At 36.4% G+C, this 21,392-nt stretch overlaps 1 protein-coding gene across 1 annotated transcript in view; it reads right to left on the bottom strand.

Moving 5' to 3' along the window:
• Positions 1–11,206: 11,206 nt before the first annotated feature.
• L1TD1 (LINE1 type transposase domain containing 1) overlaps positions 11,207–21,392 on the bottom strand; it is a 1,087,927-nt gene continuing 1,077,741 nt past the window's right edge. Inside the window, exon 11 of the mRNA XM_089903542.1 lies at positions 11,207–11,699. Within this exon, the coding sequence (XP_089759668.1) occupies positions 11,566–11,699 (134 nt within the window). The 3' untranslated portion in view covers positions 11,207–11,565. The remainder of the gene's footprint in view (positions 11,700–21,392) is intronic.

Genomic DNA, 21,392 nt, shown 5'->3' on the forward strand with positions numbered 1-21,392 from the left:
ACTCTTTTAGAATAGACCCCAACATATTCTTGCAGTGCAGATACCTTGGGAGACAAGTTAGTAAAAATGAAATAATTATAGTCCAAAGACAATGTGAATTTCTGTATCAAATCAAAGCATATCAATAATTCTCAACATAGAATAAAAGAGAGGAGAGGGATTTATATATAAAGAAAATAATCAGATTTTTAAATTCCAATTTAGTTATCTGAATGGTCTGCCTGTATCGATTGTGTTCAGCTACTTAAAATGTGTAATTCTACCCCAAAGGTAATTAGTCCCTATAATTTACTTAAACAATGTACTTTTAATCAAGATTTCATTCTCACTTGATGTTCCTGAAATAATGTGGAAAGTAAAATGGAAAATTAGAACACTTATTCCACATGGAGCAATGTAGGGGACACTAAATAAAAGACTTCAAAGGCCCTTTTATATAACAAATTACTTTGAATGAAACAAATTTCAAATGTGAGAGACATAAAAATGGAGATGCAGAAAAATGTTTATTTTTGTTTCTATTGTTTATAATGACAAACAGAGAAGAGATTTTAAACAAAAAGGAATAAAATACTTTAGAAAAATACAGAGTACTAAGAAGTAATTGAAAACGGCTTTGCTTATCCTTGAGAGTTATTTGGTAGGGCTTTCAATCTGAGGTGAGAAAGTAAGAGATTGGCAGGATGAGGCACGGGCGGGTGGGGTGGCTGGTGGGATGACTGGCACCTACAATTCAGGGCATATTCCAGTGCAGGATTAATACTGAAATGTAATGGAGCTTTACTTTACCAGCACATACTATAGGGTAGCATTGATTTAAAGTTACTTTATCTGACTTACTTCACTCTGTATGACACACTCTAGGTCCATCCACCTCACTACAAATAACTCAATTTCGTTTTTTATGGCTGAGTAATATTCCATTGTATATATGTGCCACATCTTCTTTATCCATTCATCTGTTGATGGACACTTAGGTTGCTTCCATGTCCTGGCTATTGTAAATAGAGCTGTAATGAAAATTTTGGTACATGACTCTTTTTGAATTATGGTTTTCTCAGGGTATATGCCCAGTAGTGGGATTGCTGGGTCGTATGGTAGTTCTATTTTTAGGTTTTTAAGGAACCTCCATACTGTTCTCCATAGTGGCTGTATCAAATTACATTCCCACCAACAGTGCAAGATGGTTCCCTTTTCTCCACACCCTCTCCAGCATTTATTGTTTCTAGATTTTTTGATGATGGCCATTCTGACCAGTGTGAGATGATACCTCATTGTAGTTTTGATTTGCATTGCTCTAATGATTAATGATGTTGAGCATTCTTTCATGTGTCTGTTGGCAATCTGTATATCTTCTTTGGAGAAATGTCTGTTTAGGTCTTCTGCCCACTTTTGGATTGGGTTGTTTGTTTTTTTGATATTGAGCTGCATGAGCTGCTTGTATATTTTGGAGATTAATCCTTTGTCAGTTGCTTCGTTTGCAAATATTTTCTCCCATTCTGACGGTTGTCTTTTTGTCTTGTTTATGGTTTCCTTTGCTGTGCAAAAGCTTTTAAGTTTCATTAGGTCCCATTTGTTTATTTTTGTTTTTATTTCCATTTCTCTAGGAGGTGGGTCAAAAAGGATCTTGCTGTGATTTATGTCATAGAGTATTCTGCCTATGTTTTCCTCTAAGAGTTTGATAGTGTCTGGCCTTACATTTAGGTCTTTAATCCATTTTGAGTTTATTTCTGTGTATGGTGTTAGGGAGTGTTCTAATTTCATACTTTTACATGTACCTGTCCAGTTTTCCTAGCACCACTTATTGAAGAGGCTGTCTTTTCTCCATTGTATATTCTTGCCTCCTTTATCAAAGATAAGGTGACCATATGTGCGTGGGTTTATCTCTGGGCTTTCTATCCTGTTCCATTGATCTATCTTTCTGTTTTTGTGCCAGTACCATACTGTCTTGATTACTGTAGCTTTGTAGTATAGTCAGAAGTCAGGGAGCCTGATTCCTCCAGCTCCGTTTTTCGTTCTCAATATTGCTTTGGCTATTCGGGGTCTTTTGTGTTTCCATACAAATTGTGAAATTTTTTGTTCTACTTCTGTGAAAAATGCCAGTGGTAGTTTGATAGGGATTGCATTGAATCTGTAGATTGCTTTGGGTAGTAGAGTCATTTTCACAATGTTGATTCTTCCAATCCAAGAACATGGTATATCTCTCCATATATTTGTATCATGTTTAATTTCTTTCATCAGTGTCTTATAATTTTCTGCATACAGGTCATACAGAGTGAAGTAAGTCAGAAAGAGAAAAACAAATACCGTATGCTAACACATATATATGGAATCTAAGGAAAAAAAAAAAGGTCATGAAGAACCTAGGGGTAAGACGGGAATAAAGACACAGACCTACTAGAGCATGGACTTGAGGATATGGGGAGGGGGAAGGGTAAGCTGTGACAAAGTGAGAGAGTGGCATGGACATATATACGCTACCAAACGTAAAATAGATAGCTAGTGGGAAGTAGCCGCATAGCACAGGGAGATCAGCTAGGTGGTTTGTGACCACGTCGAGGGGTGGGATAGGGAGGGTAGTAGGGAGGGAGACGCAAGAGGGAAGAGATACGGGAACATATGTATATGTATAAATGATTCACTTTGTTATAAAGCAGAAACTAACACACCATTGTAAAGCAATTATACTTCAATAAAGATATTAAAAAATAAATAAAGTTACTTTAACTCAGGTCCATGTCAAGGTAGATAATGAGTAGTACAGAAAAACCTTACTGGGTAGTATGTTCTTGGATGATAACCATGGAGTAGTTTACCTATTTTTTGGCCACAAGGCCTCTCAACTCTGTAAAGGTGTGGCTGGTGGTCACTGCTTGCTTCTAAGCAAGTTCATTGCTTCTACTCAATTTACCAATTAAATCTGATCTTTCTTTGGGATCAAATAAGTGAACTGTTGGTAATAAATAAAAATACTGACCAGGGGATCGATGGATAGCCAATGAAGAGAAGAGATTACCTGAAAAAAACTGAAAGAGGGACTTCCCTGGTGGCTCAGTGGTTAAGAATCCGCCTGCCAATGCAGGGGACACGGACCCTAGTCCAGGAAGATCCCATATGCCACGGTGCAACTAAGCCCGGGCGTGCAACACAACTACTGAGCCTGTGCTCTAGAATCCACGAGCCACAACTACCGAGCCCGTGTACCACAACTACTGAAGCCTGCGCTCTGCAACAAGAGAAGCCACCGCAATAAGAAGCCTGTGCTCCGCAACGAAGAGTAGCCTCCACTTGCGGCATCTAGAGAAAGCCCGTGCGCAGCAACGAAGACCCAGTGCAGCCAAAAATAAATTAATTAAGTAAAAAAAACCAGAAAGAAAATACAAAGATAGTGAGTATGTCTAAGAAGTTACTTATACTTCATGAAATAACTGCTTCTTAAAATCTGTAACTGTCTGAAATAAGAGGGATGCCTTTCTGTGTGACTTTGGGGTATCTTTTTTATAAATCACAGCCTGCTTTATGTGTCCCTAAGAACACGTACTTTGGTAATTAAATGTGGCAGTAGGACTATATAAATGGGAAATATTTTCATAGTTAATGATTAGTTTACAAAAGTAATGATTATATTTTAATTACTTTTTGTGTGAATTACTTTTTGTGTGAATTTCCCATATTTTAGCTTTAAGTGGGATATGTGTGTGTGTGTGTGTGTGTGTGTCTCTGTGTGTGTGTATCTAACAGTGCTTTTTTGTGATGTACAAAAATCATTTGGTATGAAGTAACTGTCCATATTTTTGCAGCATTAAATCATAGCCAATGGTTACTGTCCATATTTTTGCAGCATTAAATCATAGCCAATCACTGAAGCCAATAGCTGGCAGTTACCACATCACCTTTTAAGTTTAGAGCACTTCTTCATATGCTGGAGGGTCTCAGAATAACCACAGTTTTCAGTTGGATCCAGAAGATTTACAGAGGTCCTCACTTTAAACAGGTAGATGCCAGAATTTCAAAAATCATACGTGGACAGTCAAGTGTTTTTCTTAGTTTGCTACATAAGTCAGCCACAGGCTAAACAGTCCAATCTTTTTATGTTACAAACATTTTCTAAACTGGACTCTTTTGAGAGTGGAAGAAATCACTGCTAGTGGGACACAGACATCATGAGGGCTTATCTCAGGCTAACTAGAACTTGAAACCACCTTACTTATCAGGGAACTAGTTGTCTGCTTCTGTTTTGAGAACTTAAATATTGGCTTTGATATTTATATTGATCTTTGAAGCAGGAAATTTACCACATGCCAGTTTCTTTGGATGAAATGTAGATTCACCATTTAGAATCATGCCTCATGCTTTCACACTGTATGTCCTACCAACGTCCTGTCCGCTTTTTTATGTTGGTTGATAGATAGAAAACCCAAAACAACATGTTTTTACTAATATTTTAAATAAGAGACTTGAAACAAGGACCTCCAAAAAGCCAGGCCTTAAAAAGCATAAAATTGCAAGTTGCTTTGTTGTTGGTCTTCATCACTAAAATAGTGTTGATGATAAGGTTTGCTGTCATTTTGCGGGTGAATGTTATATGCCAAGTGTCGTGCTATGTGCTTTTCATATATTAACTTCATCTTTCCAACAGCAGTATGAATCGTCCACATTTGCTTTATTTTACAAAAAAGAAAAGTCAGGCATAGATATGGTTAATTAATTTGCCAAAGCAGCCCAGCTAGTCACCCAGTGGAAGCTTATGCATTCAAATTGGGATACAATTCCAAACTCCATGCTCTTTTCAGTAAACTAAACCACCTTCTTGTAATCTTCATTAGAAATACTATGATTCCTTCTGACACAGCAGTATGGTCTGCCTTGTTTCCATGGCTGAGCTTTATATTAGGGAATTAGTGAGGACACACATGGGGTCATCAGGAAGCAAAACATGATGGGCATTTGCTGGTGCATGAATAAGAAGAAAGAATGTCCACATTACTGCCAACATAATAAAGCCCCATGTAGCTAATCTACAGCAAATAATATTGACAGGAGACAATAAGTCATGGAAATTGATGTGGGATTGGAAGATAAGAAATTCTTAGTAGTTGCTTTGACTACCTGAAATTATCATGGAGTTTTGACATTGAACATTGTTTTACACTGTTTAATCTTGTTTAAAGCATAAAAGAGGACAGCACTAAAAACTTCTCTTGAGAAGTAGCTGAGTTTTGAAGCTTTGCTACTTAGAATTGGTAACAGTGGAAGATACAGGGTTGGGAAAGTTGAGATTTGTATGTGAGCGGAGTAAAGAGAACTGAGCTTTGGGATAAGCTAAAAGGTGAGACCACAAGAGGGAGCTAGCGAGGTGATGGAGGGCTTGGCCTAACATGCCAACTTCAGCAGGTCCAGCAGTTTGAAGGACAACTTCCAAGGACACTACACAGGAAAAAGGATAGCACAACTCAGTGCCTACAGATTTGGTGATGGTTTGGTCACGAGTTCTGAGATTCAGAGGTAAAATCAATACTGCTGCACTCGGCAGTGATGTGTTCTGACACATGACCAACAGCAGAAGAACTTTTAGATAGAAAAGAGATGAGTCTGGCCCATGGCTATTAATAGCCAAGGAATGGTTGAAAGTAAAAGCATTTTTATAAATCAGTAAGAAACAACAAATTTCAGTCAAATGTTCTTTGAATGCATATTAAACATGCATTACATTCTCAAATGGCTACTTGGACCAGGCAATTAATATATGAATAAAGTGAGCCAAGGTAAGAAAAATAGCAATTGCTGGCATTTATGGTAAACTGATGTCTACTAGTCACGGCTAAAAGAGTGGTCATTACACCCAGAAGATTTCTGTCTGTAAGATGTGGATTCCGTGTTGCCAAATAGTATAATTTTTCAAAAGAAGCCAGGTTACTATATGAAATTTCCTGATTTTTTTTTTTTTTTTTTTTTTTTTTTGCGGTGCACGGGACTCTCACTGTTGTGGCCTCTCCCGTTGCGGAGCACAGGCTCCGAACGCACAGGCTCAGTGGCCATGGCTCACGGGCCCAGCCGCTCCACGGCATGTGGGATCTTTCTGGACCGGGGCACGAACCCGCGTCCCCCGCACGGGTAGGCGGACTCCCAACCACTGCGCCAGCAGGGAAGCCCCAAATTTCCTGATTTTTACATGTGAAATTATTCAGTTAAAATGTATTGCAGAGATAAAAACAGAACACTACAACCCACAACAATCATTGCAATAGAAATACATTTACTGAATGAATTTGGCTCATAGGCTGCCAGTTTAAGACTTCTGATCAAATTTTTGATATCTTTGGGAGACCGGGTAAGGGAGGATTCAATCCGAAAGGAGCCGTGGCGCCACAAAACATGGCGTTTTGTACAAGAATGTATAGACTTCAAAGTGACTGAGTCCAAGTGTGCACTCAGAATACAGCCCAAGGGAGAAAGAAAACCTATAAGAAAACACATTAAGGTTACTACACATAGAAGGAAAAATCACTCGTTTGCTATCATGCAGACATATACGCACAGGATTGCTATCTTTAAGACCAAATCAGCCTGTAAAACTAAATCAGAAAGAGTAAATAAAAAGAACAGAAACAAAAATAAGAGAAATATAACAATTTTTCAATTTCTTATCGGACAAGGATTAGAAACCCAGTGATAATGACAAAGCAAAAGATAAAACAACTTCCATATGTATCATATAGCAAATGTGGGTATTAGTCACAGTTTCACATTAAACAGCAGATTTTATAGATGTATTTACTGCAGTAAAATTTGCTTAATCTTAGCACTGGTTGTGATTTATGTTTTGTTTAGGTAAATTCCTGAGCTCTCTGTGCCTAAATTTATTAATTAATAAAAATTACAGTAATAGTTTAGCTCATGTGCTTGCTTTGAGAAATAGATAAATGTAGTATTATGTTTTAAAACCATATTAGGCATTATAAATATTTAATATCTACTGGTGATTTTATTTTTGGAGAACATAGCAAGTGCCATATGAGAAATTAAGTATAGCTATTGAAGTATAGCTTCTTTTGTGTCAGTGACCAAAGAAGATTAGTCTTTTCTCTGGGAGGTTGGAATTAGCCTTGCTGAAAATATCATTGCATACCAAATTAGACTATAGATTGTATTTCTGTCAGTGAATGTTTCCCTTGGTTGTTGTCTGAGTAAAACAAATTGGATGTAGGTTCAAGGTACATCTTTCAGGTACCTTCTTTCAACAGTAATTAGGGTCTTACTACTTGAAACCAGATAATTCTTTTTTTTTTTTTTTTTTTTTTTGCGGTATGTGGGCCTCTCACTGTTGTGGCCTCTCCTGTTGCGGAGCACAGGCTCTGGACGCGCAGGCTCAGCGGCCATGGCTCACGGGCCCAGCCACTCCGCGGCATGTGGGATCTTCCCGCACCGGGACACAAACCCGTGTCCCCTGCATCGGCAGGCGGACTCTCAACAACTGCGCCACCAGGGAAGCCCCAGATAATTATATTTAATATAATCTTAAAAGAGGCTCCAAGGATTGTTTTCCATTGTTGAATGTGTAAGAAATGGAACAAACTGACTTTCCTGACCACTGAAGTTAAAGAGAACTAGGAACAGAAAAGAATGATGAATCTAAAATTTAGTCTCATAAGACTGATGGGGATGAAATTTAATTTTATCCATTTATTCTTACAAAGCCCTCAAGGGACTTTTGTCCAGCAAAAGTGGTGCATGGCACATGGTACGATGTTCCATCCAAAGATCCATCCAAAGATCGGTGTTGGTCTCCAGCACCAGTGACTCATTCAGTGACCAGCCTAGCCTGTCTCTACACCAGACTTCCAACCAAATGAGAGCCAGACACACTCATCCCCTTGGCTCCAGTTCACTCAGAAAGAAAATCGTATGTCTGGGTATCACACTGTACTCAATGCCAGGATAAACAGGACATCACTCCCAACTCAAAATGAGACTCAGTAATGTCTGACCCAAACCTGGCTGGCTGTAATAGGTAAATAAATTCACTACCGGTCTAGGAACTAGGTTAGTTGATACACAAAGATTTTAGGAGTAACATTATAAAACTAGAACAGAAGAGGTATTGAAGGGAAAAAATGGGGTTGGGAATTAATAAATGGGCAGATATTGCTAATAATGATCAAGAAGAAAAATTCTAGTAATTTTCAGAAGTGATCAATCTTCCCTATTTCAAGTATTTCTAGAAACTGAATCTAGATGAAGTTTGGAACATGCTTTACACCATAAAATGCATATAGTTAATTTATTTTTATTATGATTTCTCTATTTAGTGTAAGAAAGTCTTGCTAAATCACTCCACTAGTGTCTAATTAAGTCACATTCCATGATATGTTTTAGTCTCTATCCTACCAAGAGAAAATGAAAAAAATTTTTGGATCAAATAAAAACTATTTTAATTATTTTAAACTTCACTCTACCAATTTCTAAAATGAGTTCACAAATTTATATACAACTTATTTCAGTGGCCACTGTAGCTTTAGCTTATTTTATTTAAAAATATTTATTTTATTTTAAATTACTTAATTTTGATTTTAATTAATATTTAATGACGTTCATCTTTAAAGATACTTAAATATACCAGTGCTCATATTTCCTTTCTTTACATAGATATTTCAGACACATTTCTCTGCATTGAAATGACCCTTTAAATTTTGAGCACATAAACTGTTATTTTGTGCTTTCAAAACTTGGCATACTTTAGCTGAATATTTCTCAAGCAGTAAGCCTGTCACGTGTCACACATGTACTGGGACACCTCACGGATAAAATCATGATGCTCTGTGAGGGATAATGCCCAAGAATGTAAGGCTTATAAGAGTATGGACTTGGTCTGTGTTGTTCTCTGTTGTTAATCTCTCTCATGGAGATTAAGGCTTATTTCACAGTTAGTGCTCAAAAATACATGTTGAATAAATGAATCAGTGTTCCTCTATATATTTTTTTTCGATCTAAAAAATATCTGAAGCATAAGGGTGATGACAGTAAGCACTGAAATCCGGTTGGAGAGGCCTCTAATAGAGGTCAGTAAACATCGGTCTCTTTTACTTACTATGAACGTATAGTCAAAATAGTATTTAAGAATGAGGTAGGTACTTCCCTGATGGTCCAGTGGTTAAGACTCCTCGCTCCCAATTCAGGGGGCCCAGGTTCGATCCCTGGTCAGGGAACTAGATCCCGCGTGCAGCAACTAAGGATCCTGCATGCCTCAACTAAGACCCGGCGCAGCCAAATAAGTAAATAAATAAATATTAAAAAAAAAAATGAGGTAAACCTTGACTGTCCGCTGAGCTTGGCCCTGTCAGTATTTTTAGGTGACTGAGATGTCTTCAGACCTAATGTGCTCTAAAAGTTATTAATACGTTGCAATGGTATACGCCACCTATTGATAACTTTGACATCTTCCTCATTCACAACACTGTTGCCTAGGCTACCAAGATCTGTATACTTTCAGTGTGTTTTGAAGGTGACAACAGTTTGAAGACTATGGAAAATAAATACATATATTTGGGAGAGAAAGATAATCCTAAGTTTAGATATATGAGACAGTTCTATATTTCTCACCGATAGCATTTCCTGATTGTCTCTAATTCCTGCCCAGCTTGAAGTTTCTTAATGTAGAGTAATTATTTGCTTAGACAGTGGTGAGGCACTTGCCTTCAGACATATTTAGCAAGTACCATAACTTTTACTCTCTTAGCATAATGTTAGTTCCATGTGTGGTTAAAAAAAAGTGCATAATGTAGTCTGTTTTTATGAAGATCACAGTTTTGTTTACTACAAGGAAAAATTAGAGGTAGCTGTACTTGGTAAAAATGTACTAGAAATTACGAAAACTCGTATCAGTACTCTGAAACCTCAGAGCTGTATTATATGGTTAGGGTCTAAATCTCGAGTCACTTTTCTAAAGATGTCTTTAGTTGGCAAAGCTAGGTAGTTGTATTATGTAAAGTCTTCTTGGTCTACTATTTTTGGGTTAAATTGAGAGTGATATTACTGTTGGAAAGAGAAAAGTACTCCCCATCCCCCCAAAACTCAAGTGCCTTTAACCTAAACTAATGCCACATAAAGGAGTTTCAGTTATACAAAACAGAGTTTAGATGCAGAATCTACTTTTACATGAAAACAGGGTAAATGTACTAGAGTCTTCTTCTGCCACTGCTACTTCAGTGGAATAATGGAAAGATCAGGGGCTTTTTTTTTTTTAATATTTATTTATTTGGTCGAACCGGGTCTTAGCTGCAGCAGGTGGGCTCCTTAGTTGCGGCAGGCGAGCTCCCCCAGTTGCGGCTTGCTGGCTCCCTGGTTGCGGCATGTGGGCTCCTTAGTTGTGGCTCGCTGGCTTCTCAGTTGCGGCACGTGGGCTCCTTAGATGCGGCTCTCGGGCTCCCCAGCTTTGGCATGCGAACTCCCATTTGTGGCATGCATGTGGGATCCAGCTCCCCGACCAGGGATCAAACCCAGGCCCCCCCCATTGGGAGCTCAGAGTCCCAGCCACTGTGCCACCAGGGAAGTCCCAAGAACAAGGGCCTTTGAATGAGATGAATCTGGACTTGAGTCATGTTTTGTGAATTAGGGCAGGTTTCTTGAGCATACCAAGCTTCCATTTCTTAACTATAAAATGGCTTAATAACCTCACCACAGAGTATTGTGAAGATTAAATAAGAGTGTGCGTGTGAAAGTGCTCAGCAATTAGATCCTCAGTAAATGTGAAGTCTAGACTTCTACTGCTCTCGTAGTTGTTTCCACAGAGTTTAACAAAAATTATTTTTCATTTCATGTGTTAGCTTTGTCTCTCTATTGATTTAAATTATCATTGAGGAAATAGCCAACAGGTACATAAAAGATGTTCAGTATCATTAATCATCAGGGAAGTGCAAATCAAACCACAATGAGATATCACCTCACACCTGTTAGAATGGCTGTCATTAAAAAGATGAGATTAGAAGTGTCATCTAGGATGTGGAGAATAGGGAACACTTGTGGGAATTGTGTAAGCCACTGTGGAAAACAGTATGGAGGTTCATCAAAAAATTATAAATGGAATTATGATCCAGGAATTCGCCACTTCTGGGGGTGTGTGTATATATATATATATATATATATATATATATCCAAAGGAAATGAAAAGATATCTCAAGATATCTGCACTCCCATGTTCATAGCAGCATTATTCATAATAGGCAAGAGTGGAAATAACCTAAGTGTTCATTTATGGACGAATGTGTCACCAATCAGTGTCCTTGGCCTCCTTAATCAACAGAAATTGATAAGAGGATAGACGAGAAATTCAGGCAAGGCTTTATTGGGACTCCCACTGCCGCGCAAGGGAGTGACAACAAGTAACAGGTGCTCACTCCCTGAGGGGGTGAGGGGAGGGGTGTGTCCAGGGGTCTGGTCGGAGGGGGGACTTGGGTGGTCTGCCCACCCCTTGGTAGTGGCATGTGCAGGGGGTGCGCAGTTGCCTGCTTGTGCTCCTGACTCCTCAGAAGTGGCAGTTGGGTTTTTGGTCTTTTTGTATCTTGTTGTTCATAATTTGTCCCAACTGCGCATGCATGCAGTTATTTTTAGTCCCTTATAGTTTCTTTGTATTTTGTTGCTCAAGGAGATGTTTGTCCAGGTGCAAGCACTGCAGCAAAGTGTCTCAGGTCCCGGGTCCCAGCCTGCCTCAAATGGATATAGAAAATGTGAAATTATATATATGTTATGTATATGCAGTGGAATTATATATATGAATTGTACCCATACATAAAAAGGAAGGAAGTCTTGCCATTTACCACAACCTCTACAGACCTTGAGGGCATTATGCTGAGTGATATTGAAACAGAGCAGGACCCTATGGTCCTTACCCGCCAGGTCCTTCACCTGCCTTTTGTCTGTAGAAAAACTTTAGCCAAAGCGTAAGTTTAATCAGAGAAGTGAGAAAATGCAGAAACAAAGGAAAACAGTCAAAGGAGACCAAATAATAATAGTTTAGTCATTAAGCAAAGCCAAGGACCTCTAGTTCCTCCTCAAGGGCTATAGATCATATCCTGAGCCGTAATCCTGTGAGCTGTCTTGTAGATACTGAAACCCACACCAGGTGGAAGAAGTTAACTACATGATGACCAGGCTGTAGTCATGACATAAACTGCCACAATTCTGAGAACTGGCCTCAAAAAAATGGGAACAAACCAACCCTGGAACTAAAGACTAACTGTACTTAAAACAATCAAGATGACACTGATTAGACCACTGCATGACCAATTTCAAGATGACTGTCAGAGCTGACTGTGCTGTTTCTGCATGTAGCCCCCTCCCTCCGTCTATAAAAGCTCTTAGGCTCTTGCCCACTGATTGTCAGTGGCGGGGGAGTCAGCCTTTGGACAGGAGTCTGCCCGTTGCTGGCTTCCGAAATAAAGCAAACTTTCCTTTCCACCAACCTAATGGTGACTATAGTTAACAATACTGTATTATACATTTGAAAGTTGCTAAGAGAGTAGAGCTTAAATGTTCTTCCCATAGAAACGAATGTGTTAACTGACCTCATACACAAGTACATGTGTATCAAATGATCACATTGTACACCTTAACCTTACACAATATTATATGTCAGTTATATCTCAATAAAGTTGGAAAACATATAATTGAGGATAACAATAATGTTTTACTCTTTAATACGAGTATTCAGTCTGTTACAACAGTGTGGTCTGGAAATATTACTAGCTTGAGAAATAGACGAGTTCTCATCTGCTGACTGATACTGTTTCATCTATACTTATCTATTTATCATCTATCCATTTATCTCAGATTTTTTATACCATGATATAAATATGTGTACTTCAGCATTTCTGTATTTATTGTGAGATTTGGTATTTTTATTCCTTAAATACTTGAACAAAATCACAGAAGTGCTATATATAGTAGAGGCTCATGATTGTAGCTCATTAGATAAGCACTTTAGTTTCTTTTCACAATGATTAATTCATTCAAATAAATTATAGAAGAAAACATATATTTCTTCTGAAAACACAATTAGAATCAGAATTCAAGTTCTAAGCTGATAACATTCTCATTGATAACAATAACGGCAACAGCACTTATTTAACCAGAAAAGCAATTGACTTATCCCAGAAAGACTTTTTATTTGTTGGGTTTAAAAATCTCTTCTCATATGCAGCAACTTGTACTTTATTTAATTACTCAGATAAAGAGGCTTTCAATTTCCATTTATAAAAAAATAGCTGTAAAGACTGTTTAAAGAAAACAAGTAACAACAGTATAGTTTTATGGTGAGGATTTCAAAGCGATTTTAACAAAATTCCATCACAGATAAAGTTCAAAGTGATAAATTCATGTTCCTGATGAGATAGATTTCTAGAAAGAGAGGTAAATCCAAGGTCTGTATACATAATCATGGAATGATAATGTGCTAAAGAACTCCTGCCCTGTAACCCCAAAGAAACGCAGCATCCTAAATGGCTAAATTCACATATGGTGAAGAGCAGAGGATGAAAAGATATTGATCACAAAACAGTTACCAGTACTCTCTTTCACCCCCCATCAGAAAAAGGAGTAATCCATATTTACCGGACAGTCATGGAATTTTTTTAAAAAGCAAGGTTTTTTTCCCCTTTATTTACAACTGCAATTAAAAAAAAATTCTGGAAGGATGAATATGTGTATAAGAATGTTTTATCAAACATATATGATATTTATAGTGAAATGGGAACAAGTAATCTTGATAGAATTTAGAAGTTAAGGATTTTTTTTTATTGGAGTGTAGTTGATTTACAATATTGTGTTAGTTTCAGGTATACAGCAAAGTGATTCAGTTAGACATATATTTTTTCAGATACTTTTCCATTATAGGTTATTATAAGATATTGAATTCCCTGTACTGTACAATAAATCCTTGAATCTATTTTATATATAGTGGTGTGTGTCTGTTAATCCCATACATTTCTAAGTTAGAAAAAATCATCTGGCTTCTGTGATAATATAACTTCTATTTATTCTCATTTTCTTTTCTGTCTTCTTTGTAGACTACTCAGTGTACACATTGATGTTGCCCAGGTGTGCTACTTCCCTTGACTACTTGCTCATCCCATTCTGTAGATTTAACTATCACTTTAGCCATATATATGAATAGACAGATGAGAGAGAGAGAGAGAGAGAGAGAGAGAAAATATCAGAATCCAGAGTCTCTGTAAGTATCATTCACAATGTTGGATATAATCCTGTGTTACTGGATATACAAAGAAACATTAAAATGTGACTAATACTTAAAAGGCAATCAGTGCACGACTCTGTATTATACTAAAAACCACTGAAAAAAACACGTTAAATGGGTAAATTTTAGTTATGTGAATTATATCTCAATCAGGCTGTTAACAACAATAGGCAATCAATGGAGTTCAACTTTGAGATGATCTGTATGGAATCAGCAGACAAGATTTTAGAAGGATTTGTAGTTACTAGGCTCTGCTATGTAAAGAAAAATGTATGTGTAATGAATAAACACATAAATCTTTGCAGAAAAACTAACATTAATTTAAGTACCAAATGGAAATTATAGAAAAAATATCTATGGAGATAGATATGTACATCTAAATCTATGTCTATGTATGTATATATGTATGTATATATCTATATCTATATATCTACCTATATTATAATTTTCAGCCAGGAGTTTCCACTTGAGATTTATTTTAATAGTTACAAGTGTCACTGGCCATCTTCCCTTTGTCCCGTATGCACCTGAACTCAACATATTTAAAATTGAGCTCAACATCTGCTCTAGAACTCCACCTCCTGCCATACCTCTGCAGAAGCTGATAACAGATTCCACTCATCCAACCAAACTGGAAACCTGAGATTTTCCTTTGATCTCACATTCCCCTTCCCCACTCACATCTAAACATCACTCAGTGCACACAGATTTTACTTCCTTAGGTTTCCTTACCTATTTCCTTTCTTCTCCATCACTACTAGATCCAGCATGGATAATTGGAAAAAAAAAATCTCTTTTGTTTACTGTCTTTGGTCTTATTTTATATTTTTAAACTAATTTTTATTGGAGTATAGTTGATTTAAAATATTGTGTTAGTTTCAGGTGTACAGCAAAGTGAATCAGTTATACATATACATGTGTCCACTCTTTTTTTTTTTTTTTTAGATTCTTTTCCCAGATAGGCTATTACAGAGTACTGAATAGAGTTCCCTGTTAGTTATCTATTTTATATATAGTAGTGTGTATATGTCAATCCCAATCTCCCAATTTATCCCTCCCCTCCTTATCCCCTAGTAACCATAAGTTTGTTTTCTACATTCGTTGGTCTTATTTTCTTTAAATCCACTCGCCAAACAAATCATAGTTATAAACTCAAATATAACCATATCACTCCTCTTCAGTGACTCTACATTTTCTTTGAAATTAATTTCAATCTCCCTTGCACTTTCACACACCCTTACTCAAATGAGAGGCAAAGTAGAACTGTGTTATACTTTCATTCCAAGGAGGGTTGATTTGATATACCAGTTATATTTGTGATTTTCTATACTCAATATAGTCTCTGTACTTTATATTCAGTTTTTCAAAATGTTTTCTCCTTAGTTTAGAACGCCCTATCTCCTCCTTCTGCCTCACTTGGATAATTACTCTTCATCCTTTAAAACAGAACTGATAACCCTATTTAGCAACTCCTGATCCTTCAAATCTTAGATTGTAATCTGCATTTTGTTCACATCATACCCTTTGATTTACACATGCCATTATAAAGTATTAGATTTTGGTCATGTGTTTTGGTCTGACGATCCCATGAACTCCTTAAACTCAAAGAATATGGCTCATTCATCCTTGTATTTTCAGAACTGCAAATTGAGCCTGAAATGTTAGGTGATCAATAAATGAAATGAATGAAATGATGCTGCAGAGAAGGAGAGACAAATGGAATTGTCAACAGCAATAACAGAGAACTGGTCATGATTATTTTCAAGGGGTGGGGGATGAGAAGCTCTGTCTTGGGAAGTTGATACTGAAATACTGAAATGGCAATAGATTTTTTTATAGTATTTCCTGAGGACCTAAAGAACATGAATTGATGTTGAAATAGCACAAAAAGTTCAGTTAGTGTAATATCTTTGGAATGCTTTGAATTGCAGTCTCTTTATATACAAGAATCTGAACCTGGGCCATCTGGGACTTATAAAGAAAGAAGGTATGGTCCCCTCACTTCTGAACAACTTGGTAACCATGCACCACCTTTGGGAAATAATCATCTTTTGAGAAGATCTGTTTTATGACTGAGATACAGAGAATACAAGTGATTCTCTCAATTGCTTAATAACAAAACTAAAACAAAAATCTTATTACCAGACTTATTTTCTCTAAGGAAAATATCCCTTTTTCCCAGTGCTTCGTGTGGAAGAAAATAGAAGTGAACTAACTGTTGTATTGATTCAATACGTAAATAAAACATGGAATGATTTGGCTACAGAAAACGCAGGTGTGAGGATTATTTAAGTTCCTCTTATAAAGAAAGGTGATGTCTTGACAGTGGCTTGAAATATTTCTCGAGAAAACTTTACAGAAAAACCATACTACCTTTTGGCTAATATTAAAAAAAAAACAAACTGAAAAATTGGTATATAAATAAAATTAGGTGCATACGTTTCTATTTTCCTTTGAAAATATATCCCAAGCTAGAAAATTGTGATTTAATAATATTAGGCTATATCTGTCTAATTTAATTTATCTATATGTGTGTATGCACACATATTATTTATGTATCAGCGATTATCCCTTTACTTTTCTATTTTCTTATGTTACCCTTTAATAAATTATTTTGAACTTTAAAAGACTAAAGTTTTAGAACTTCTTTCAGTGAAAATCTCAAGATTATTACCCTAGTTATTCTAATAAAAATGAAAGAAAAAAGGCACCTTAGAAGACTGACGATAATAGCCATTATATAGCCACGAGAAAGGAAAGGGGATAGCAAAATATCTTATAGAATTAATAAAGTTTAGTATTTCATGTTATGCTAAAGGCATTCCACTTAAAATAAAATTAAATGGCTCAACTAGGATAAAGATGCCACCAAAGTTGAATAACAAAATGTAAGAGTCAGATTCATTAGAGCTGGTTTGGGTCTTGAGTTCAATTCCTGAGCCATTGTCTCTGCCACCTTAGTTTTACAGTGACATTTTCCACCTTAGTTTTACAGTGACATTTTCAGTGTGCAGTGCTCACTCGTTGGATCTTCATCTTCTCTCTGAATGATTTATGGTAGTCAGCAGCCATGAAATTGCAAGAGGGCCTCTTATAAATATTTCCATTTACTGAAGGAAAACAGCTGTACACATTTGTACACATTTGTATAACACCTAGTATAAAACAAGGCAAGATAAGGAGTTACCCTGGACCTGCTGAGTTCCTTCCTTCCTTCCTTCCTTCCTTCCTTCCTTCCTTCCTTCCTTCCTTCCTTCCTTCCTCCCTTCCTTCCTCCCTCCCTCCCTCCCTCCCTCCCTTCCTCCCTTCCTCCCTTCCTCCCTCCCTCTCTCCCTCTGTGGGAAACTTTTATCTGTGGAACTGCTGAAATGATTAAGACACACTCATGTACACAACCATTGAATCTTTGTCAAAAGATTAGCTCTAAATTAACTTATTGAAGAAAAGCACATGCATTGCATGTATACACATCTACATACATATATTTGCATATTTAATCTCCTTAGTCGAAATCTTTTTCTCCTTCTAAATTCAAACATGCCCTAGAAATGAAGACTCCATTTTTTGAAGGAAGATGAAATAATCCTTGAATATTAAATCTTTTTAATTAAAGAAGAATTCATGTTAAAATAAAGGGAATAATCAGTTCTTGAAGACCTTGGGTTATTTTTGTTTATTTTTTCTTTTCCATTATGGTTTATTATAGAATATTGAATATAGTTCCCTATGCTATACAGTAGGACCTCGTTGTTTATCTGTTTTATATATAGTAGTTTGTATCTATTAATCCCAAACTCCTAATTTATCCCTCCCCTCCCTTCCCCTTTGGTATCCATAAGTTTGTTTTCTGTGTCTGTGAGTCTGTTTCTGTTTTGTAAACAAGTTCATTTGTATCATATTTTAGGTTCCACATATAAGTGATATCTTATGATATTTGTCTTTCTGACTTTCTTCACTTAGTTTGACAAACTCTAGGTCCACTGAAGCTGCTGCAAATGGCATTATTTCATTCTTTTTTATGGCTGAGTAGTATTCCATTGCATGTATATGTGTGTGTGTTTATATATATATATATAAAACAATCTTCTTTATTCATTCATCTTTCTGGACATTTAAATTGCTTCCATGTCTTGCTGCAACGAACATTAGGGTACATGTATCTTTTTGAAGTATGGTTTTCTCCAGATATATGCTCAGAAGTGGGATTGCTAGATCATATGGCTTAAGTTTTAATTTATTTAAACCTTCACCAAAAAGAAAAATGTAAATTATTCTCTAGGTTTCTACTTAGCACGTGAGTGAGTTCTAGGAAATTATTTAATGAAATTAAGACAATCAAAATTATCCTGATATAAAATAAAATCAATAATATAGTATTTTAGTAATATATAACTGATTTTTATTTTAGTAAATGTTAGAATAATTATGTATACATTAAACCACAAGCATCTTAAAATGTGGCTTTAAAATGTGTGGTCAGGGGATTTTCCAGCTGCCACATATTCTTCCAGATGCTTGTTTTTTGAGCTGTTCCACAGTTTGGGAATGAAAAAACTTATTCTGCAGAAGTGCCGTTGCCTGCGTTCCAATGGTTTCCTCCAGCTGTGGCAATGTTTGCAGCTCATGTCCACAGTGTCTTTGCTGATCAAAAACCTTGGCCTGAGTTTTAAAATACTGATTATAATAACAAAGACTAGAAGAGCTACTTTTAGTTACATAAATTTAGAGTTGAATAGTTATAATGTGTTTTTGTATGGCTATTCAGATGAAATTGTATAACACAGTAATGAAACTTAAGGTTAAAAATTAAAGGCCAAAATAATATTTAAATAAGATGTGAAACATACAGCATAATCATAAAGTTAGAGACTAGTTTCCAAAAGTCACTACAGAAAACTGATCTCATTAACTTATAATGAGTGCTATGTATATAAAGATACGTATGCTAAATAAAAGCTTAGATATCTTTACCATGAACATTTGTAAGACAAATAACCTTTTCAGCAGACATGCACAGGGGATATTTTGAAACTCACAACACTTTTCAAGAGGAAATTAATTTCTCCTTGAACTAAGCTAATGTGAGTGTCAAAAATGCCCTTTGGAAATTTAATCGCAAGATAAAAGATCATGCTAAGAAGTAAATTTGCACATATAAAAACCATCTATAACACAGACTAAATGTTTTATCACAACCCAGTTTAGTAAACAATCTGGCTGTGTTACCTTGGGTAAGTCATTTAGTTTCGGTGTCCTCATATAAATAACTGATATGTGAGGATATACTGAGACATGCATTTGATAATAACAAAAATAATAAAGCAAATCTACAATGCATTATTTTTAATTAATTAATTTAACATCTTTATTGGAGTATAATTGCTTTACAATGGTGTGTTAGTTTCTGCTTTATAACAAAGTGAATCAGCTATACATATACATGTACCCCCATATCTCCTCCATCTTGCGTCTCCCTCCCACCCTCCCTATCCCACCCCTCTAGGTTTTCGCAAAGCACCGAGCTGATCTCCTTGCGGCTGCTTCCCACTAGCTATCTGTTTTACATTTGGTAACGTATATATGTCCATGCCACTCTCTCACTTCGTCCCAGCTTACCCTCTCCCCTCCGCATGTCCTCAAGTCCATTCTCTACGTCTGTGTCTTTATTTCTCTCCTGCCCCTAGGTTCTACAGAACTTTTTTTTTTTTTTTGGTTAGATTCCATATATATGTGTTAGCGTACGGTATTTGTTTTTCTCTTTCTGACTTACTTCACTCATTATGACAGACTCTAGGTCCATTCACCTCACTACAAATAACTCAGTTTCATTTCTTTTTATGGCTAATATTCCATTGTATATATATGCCACATCTTCTTTATCCATTCATCAGTCGATGGACACTTAGGTTGCTTCCACGTCCTGGCTATTGTAAATAGAGCTGCAATGAACACTGTGGTACATGACTCTTTCTGAATTATCGTTTTGTCAGGGTATATGCCCAGTAGTGGGATTCACAGTGCATTATTTTAGACATGATAAGAAATAGTTATGTACACATATATATCATATATATGCATATTTGTATAGATATGAATTATTTGCTTAACTAATGATGGTTATACTTTCTTATTTCCATATTAAATATATATACATGTACTTATGAAAAGTTTAGTTGCTAGATTTGTTAATATCTTATACTTTTATGAAATACTCCTCAAATCAAATGAAGAAGAATCCCACAGAACCTTTCCTTCTGTGGAGTATTAATGAGAAAGATTTGTACAAAATTTTAAAATGACTATTGAAAAATGTTGAAAAGTGATGAGGATCTTTTGTAGTGAGGTGGATGGACCTAGAGTCTGTCATACAGAGTGAAGTAAGTCAGAAAGAGAAAAACAAATACCATATGCTAACACATATATATGGAATCTAAGAAAAAAAAAAAAAGGTCATGAAGAACCTAGGGGTAAGATGGGAATAAAGACACAGACCTACTAGAGAATGGACTTGAGGATATGGGGAGGGGGAAGGGTAAGCTGTGACAAAGTGAGAGAGTGGCATGGACATATATACACTACGAAATAGATAGCTAGTGGGAAGTAGCCGCATAGCACAGGGAGATCAGCTCGGTGCTTTGTGACCACCTAGAGGGGTGGGATAGGGAGGGTGGGAGGGAGGGAGACGCAAGAGGGAAGAGATATGGGGATTATATGTATAGCCAATTCACTTTGTTATAAAGCAGAAACTAACACACCATTGTAAAGCAATTATACTCCAATAAAGATGCTAAAAAACAAACAAACACCATAAATAAGGTAAATTAAAAATGCACAGCCAGAGCTTTGGGATGTTTATGTAAAACACTATTAATTTTTATAGTTGGAAATCAAGCTGGCAGTGTTCAATAATCATGTCTTTTTTAGACTTCTAGACTTCATTGGTTTGGATGACTAAGATATACAGTAACAGTGGGTTTGTTTACCTTTAGACATAGACCAAGCGAACAAATATGAAAAACCAAATGAAATAAAAGTTTGTCAAGATTTGTTAAACTGTGAAATAGGATACAGTCTCATTATAGAAGCAGAAGACAATTTTTATTTTATTTCAATTTGCCAAACTATTCTTTATAGGCCCTCATCA

The sequence above is a fragment of the Delphinapterus leucas genome, chromosome 21, assembly GCF_059928025.1.
Source record: "Delphinapterus leucas isolate spDelLeu-1000000601 "Yukka" chromosome 21, BTC_Dleu_Yukka2, whole genome shotgun sequence".
NCBI lineage: Eukaryota > Metazoa > Chordata > Mammalia > Artiodactyla > Monodontidae > Delphinapterus > Delphinapterus leucas.